General features: G+C 40.6%; 1 protein-coding gene across 1 annotated transcript; it reads left to right on the top strand.

The window, feature by feature from the left end:
- The first annotated feature begins 1,652 nt into the window (after nt 1-1,652).
- LOC142660769 (interferon-induced transmembrane protein 1-like) lies at nt 1,653-4,437 on the top strand. Its single transcript, XM_075837610.1, has 2 exons — nt 1,653-1,976; nt 3,229-4,437. Exons 1-2 carry the CDS (start codon nt 1,734-1,736, stop codon nt 3,427-3,429), a joined length of 444 nt encoding a protein of 147 aa, XP_075693725.1. The 5' UTR covers nt 1,653-1,733; the 3' UTR covers nt 3,430-4,437.
- The last annotated feature ends 1,333 nt before the right edge of the window (nt 4,438-5,770 follow it).

The raw sequence follows: 5,770 nt of genomic DNA, 5'->3' as shown, positions 1-5,770 counted from the left end.
CTCAATTTGTGCTGGTCAACAGACAAAGTTTATATTTCACTATAAATGGGTTATTCTTAGTTCAGCACCAATGTTTCTCCACAGCTTCGTTCTCAAAGTATTTGCCTCTATTGTTCAGTATCTAGCCATGTATGAATGAATGACAGGCTGCAGCATGACTACCCATACAGGGAGGAAAGGTTATTTGTGTCCTAAATACTTTTTATAGGCAAGGTATTTATGGGAAGGTGACCCACACACTTCACTGAAATCTAAGAACGGTAGGGACGGGCATGTGGGGGTAGGGGGGGGTGGTTGATGATCAATGGAGTAAAAGACTGGGTGTACACCGAGCCTTGGGGTACGTTGAAATTGACTAAGTGGCTAGACTGAAAGGATGAACTAGTGTAAACCTCAGATTTTCTTGTCTGACAAATTTCACGAGTTGGTTATCCCTAATCAATGGTGTAGGTACATTGTAACGTGTAAAATCTTGCTATTGTTGCTGGACTTTGAGCGTGTGTGTATGTGTAGTGTTGACAAACCGTAGCCCATGGCTTTAAAGTGGTAATTTTAGGGCTTGATCGCATGTAGCACTGGTCTAGTTATCACTCTGGCTATAGAGATTCTAGCGGTGGTGGACAAATGTTCTATGTCTAACCGTGCCAAACACCAGAAGACATCAAGGAATTTAAGACCATTAAACTATGGTGCACATTGATAGTACGAATGCTGGCTGGGCTAGGTAAGGTCTATGGGCAAACATTTGGGGCCTCTCTGATCTTGGAAAGAGGGGACATTTATTGTAATACTGCTAGAATTCCCAATATAGTGCCTAAATAGTACCATCCTACAGTGCCCACAGTGCAGACCTAGAGTGCCTACATAATGGTGCCACACCGTGAACGCCTAACCATGCCTAAATAACAGTAGAACTACTAAATTTTCTGACTTTATACCACCATTTGTGGTATTATGTAAGCCCATACTTAGGGGGGTAATTGCCCCTTTTGCCTATAATCTGACTATGAATGCTGGGTTAGGCCTCAAGCACACAACTGTAGCCATGTACACGGCCGTGATTTTAGGATCGGCCGGCCGCGGAGTCCTCTACGAGCCGCCCGCAAATCGCGGGACGTGCTCGTGGGCACATTATTTTTTATGAATCTGGACTGCATAACCCGGCCATAATAAGATATGTCCATTCTTTCTGCAGTCCAGGCTCCTGGGCCATGCACGGACCGTGGAAACCACGGTCGTGTGTATGGGCCCATAGAAATGAATGTGGTCGCATTTCTCCCGTGGGAATCGCAGCCGCAAAAGCACGTTCGTGTGCATGGGGCCTTGCGTTGCTCTAGTTATGCGTATGTATGTTTACATAGTATGTAGGTAGACTTCTGAATATCCATAAAGATTCAATTACTATATAGAATAAAACTTTTTTTAGGGATTTGGCAACATCCATCATTGGAAACTCCTATGACTCATTTTCAGTAAATGTTGCAGAATGTAGAGGAATTTTTAAACTGATCCAATTATTTGGGACACGGGCCCCTCTGCTCCTCCTTCCTTTGACTAACTTTCGGTAAATGTTGTGGTATATAGCAGGGGAATTGAAACTGATCCTATTTGGAAACACAAGGCTCCTCCTTCCCCCTCCCATCATATAACTCTTCACTATTCACTCCCTCTCATACAGATACTTTCCTCACTAATCTCTCCAACAAGACTCCTAGATCTACACTTCAAGAATCATGGAAAATAGTATTTATGGACGGGAACTTAACGCACCTCCTCTATATGATTCCAAATCCTATGAGCCCCTGAAGGAAGAAATGGAGTTTCGGCATTGCCCTGGTCAGACTGTGCAATCCACAGTCGTGACAATAATGCCTGAGGGTCCTCCTGTACGTGATCACATTATCTGGTCCTTTTTCAATACCATATACATGAATTTCTGCTGCCTGGGACTCCTTGCCTTTGTATTCTCCGTCAAGGTAATTCGAATGTGGTATTAATTTGTAATGAGAGTGTCTAACATTGTCCCATCAGCCTAAATTGTGTGTGCTTTCTTTTTTTCTTAATTTCTTTATGTAATTTATTATTTTTGTATCTCCTTGATGCAGATAGAGCATTGTGACTGTATCCTGATTCTCCCCCACTCTTCTGTCTATTCCCACTCTTGCTGTAACAGCCTTTCATAATCTGTTTTTCATAGCCTGTCCCAAATTCTGACTCCTACTCTAATTCTGGAGTATAACCTGATCTCCGTAAATGATTGTACGACCGTGTGGTTAGTGCCTAGACTTTATTCTTCTTTGTCATGGGACACAAAAAAAGGGGAAAGTGCAGAGCATACAAGTCCTCGCAGATAAACTATTTGCTCGCTTTAGAATTTAAAGTCCAACATCTGCAAATAATTAACCAAAGGGGCCATCTATGGGGACTTGTAGTCCAAGCACAGGGTTTACAAAACCGGAGGGCATGAATATACAGTACATAGATGGGGGAGTGAGGCCGACTTGTTTAAACGTGTTATTTATTGAACTGCTATTTTGCTTAGCTTTCCGTTTGGTATTGAATTCTAGACCGGCTATATACAGATATAGTATCCTAAGAAGTTATCTTAAAATTGTATCCTAAGAAGTTATCTTAAAATTGTCACAATGCACACACCATACAACCCCCAAATAGATAAATAACTGACTAATCTACCCCTGCTATATCTGTACTCGCATAAGGGCAAACTATTCACTAAGTTCCCTCGCTTAACAAAAAACTGCTAAAAATACAGAGCTGTTTTCAAGGGAGAACTGCCTCTGTCTCAATGTTTTTTTTAAGCAACTTGCATTATTATATATATATATATATATATATATATATATATATATATATATATATTTTTTAAGTGATGTCAATTTGAAAGTATTGTTTCCGCAATATGAGAAACTGTTTAGATCGACTTTTACTCCTGGCTTGTGAACACAGAATTCTTCCTTGCCTCCATACGCTCTCACTGAAACTTCTATAGTGCTGACAAAGAAATTCATCCCCCTCCACCCCTCCCCAGAGAATAAAGGTCTGCAAAGGGTCATGAACAGGAAATCGCCAGTGATCTAATCTGGAGCTATGACTGCAGGCCTGGGCTTGATGGTTTTTGAAAAATATTCTATTGAAATACAACCTGCTTGAGATTTGCCTCATTGACTTCTTTTTTTTTTCTAATTTTTATTTTATTTTTCCCCACAGTCCAGAGACCGGAAGTTGCATGGAGATAGACATGGTGCCCTCAGCTACGGTTCCACCGCCCGGTCTCTAAACATCGCCACCACTGTACTGTCCATCCTGTTTACTATTATCTTTATCATCATCATCGTTATACAAGTGGAGTATGTTATTGAAACTGCTCGGCAGATCAGCCAGATGGAAAATGATAGATATGGAAAGTGATGCAACGTATTCCAAAAAAAAATGATTGCTGCCTGTTTGCCTTCAACCTTTTCTTACCTTTTTTCTCATTGTAACAAGATCCAGACACGTGTTTTTAACACTAAGTGCTTGCTATCCTTCACTTTCATATTGCTGGGATGTAGGTTTTCTGTCTGGAGATTAAAGTGTCTGGGACTATAGGGACCGCACTATTTCACACTAGGGGCACGCTTCCATTCAGCAGTCGCTGCCCCCCCCCCCGGGCAGTTTATAGACACAATCCCACTGTGCCTATAGTTCTTTTGGCGCCTGTATTTGTTCCTTTTTGCCATTATACAGTAACGAACTATCACTCATGGTACACAGTAATCACTTCTTTTTTTTTTATACAAGATGCAAGCAAAGTTTCCCCTCTAAATAGTCGTTTTTTTTTTTTTTGTGTGGAGGGGGGATTTTCAAATATTATAGCATAGAAGCAATAAGTACAATGTATAAATGAGATTGGCATATTGCGATAGTAGAATGTGTATTATACCAACTGATCTGTATTTCATACAAAGTGGTTTAGAAGTACTTTGTGTAAAATTGTTCTGTCTTCATGTATAGGTACTATACTGGTAACTTTTTTCCGTATGTCTGTTTTTGTAAGTTAATTTAATTTTTCTAATTATTTTTTTTTTCTTTATGGGTCTATTCACACTATTTGCATTCTATATTCACTGGCGCATATGTCAAACCTATCTATAGGGCCCTATTTACTCAACAGATTCTGGAATCCATCAGGGCAATATGTCGGTACACAGTGGCAAACGTCAGAGGGGAAAATCCTTTTGACGTGTCTCCCAATGGTAATTGCATATCTATTGTGAATAGACCCTAACTGATGAGCACTTGTTGAATTGTTCTGTGCCCCTAATTGTTCACGTGGTTTTCTTGGTGTGTTAAATTTAAAGGAAGTTTATATTAAAACCAATTGGAATGATGAGCACTGTTCAGTTAAATGATAATAAAATAGATGCTATCCCATGACATTTAGTTTACAATATTTTACTAATGGGAAATAACAACTTTTCCAATAAGTTGAAAAATCTCCTTTTTGATTTAATAGTTGGAGCGTTTCTGAAATTCAATAGCCTGGAAAATTGGGTTGCACTGACACAATTGCACCATGTATGGTCTCTTAAATCATCAAATCCTCATGTGAACATGGCCTTACTATTACATTGTGATGACCTTCTGCATCCAATGCAACTGAATGTTGAATTTTATACAATTCTTAGCACATTCATTACTGTGCTGAAAAGCCACAGATAGCTTTATTGAATCACGATGGGACTAATCCGTGTGTGGATCCGCTGGCACGTCTGCAGCAGAAATTAACGTCAGCCTTGGATTTCTGTTACGGAGCTCTGGGTAGATTCAGACGATTGAACACAGAAGTGATTGTAGTATAACCCCAGAATGTGCTCCTGAATCCAATCCTGTGTTTTCTTCAATTGTTGCAAAAGAACAGATCGCAGCATGCCCGGAGAACACCTGCTGGGAGTTTTTCAATAACACGAGAGCCACAGGTTGCAGATCACTGCCGTAATGGAACGCTAAATGTCAGCATAGGTGAAGCTTAAAATAAGTTGCTACAACATTTTGTCTGAGAGATCGAAGAACTATAAATGTGGGATAAAGTAGTCATGGGGCAGACCTATTTGTGGTCTGTTACTAGTTCCATTGCGGAACACTTTAGTCAGTCTCTCCCTAGACTGAAATGGCAGCTACAAAGCCCCAATAAATAAAACAATAAATTTATATAGGAAGTACAGATAGCGTGCGTTAGTCTCCATTTAAAGGGGTTGTATCACTAAAGACATCGATGTCATATACCTAGGGCATACAATCGGTGGAATTCTGAATGTAGCAGCCCTTGCCAATCTCTAAAGCACCTATTACACTGGCCGATAGTCGGCCAGTACAGTAAGCACCGATCAACAAGACCTGGTTGATCGGCGCTTCTGCCACAAGTGGCCATGTATGGGGATGAGCGGTTGTAGTAACAATTGCTCAGCCCCATACATGATCTTGTTGGCACCACATCTCCCTGTTTACACCGGGAGATGTGCTGCCGACAACAATAATATTTAACTTTTTTAAAACTATACGATCAGCAGATAAACAAGCCTTTGCTGGTTTATCTGCTGATCGTTCCCCTGTTACACAGGGCCATTATCGGCAACGAGCGGTTTATGAACGCTCGTCTGCCGGATAATCACCGGTGTAAAACCCCTTTAACACTAGGAAAAGCACTGTGCCACTTAACCTCTAGTCTACTCCATTTCTTATCAGCTCAGTATAGTTGTTAGCCAAGCAT

The sequence above is a fragment of the Rhinoderma darwinii genome, chromosome 9 (assembly GCF_050947455.1).
Source record: "Rhinoderma darwinii isolate aRhiDar2 chromosome 9, aRhiDar2.hap1, whole genome shotgun sequence".
Classification (NCBI taxonomy): domain Eukaryota; kingdom Metazoa; phylum Chordata; class Amphibia; order Anura; family Rhinodermatidae; genus Rhinoderma; species Rhinoderma darwinii.
This window is presented reverse-complemented; position numbering and strand designations above follow the sequence as displayed.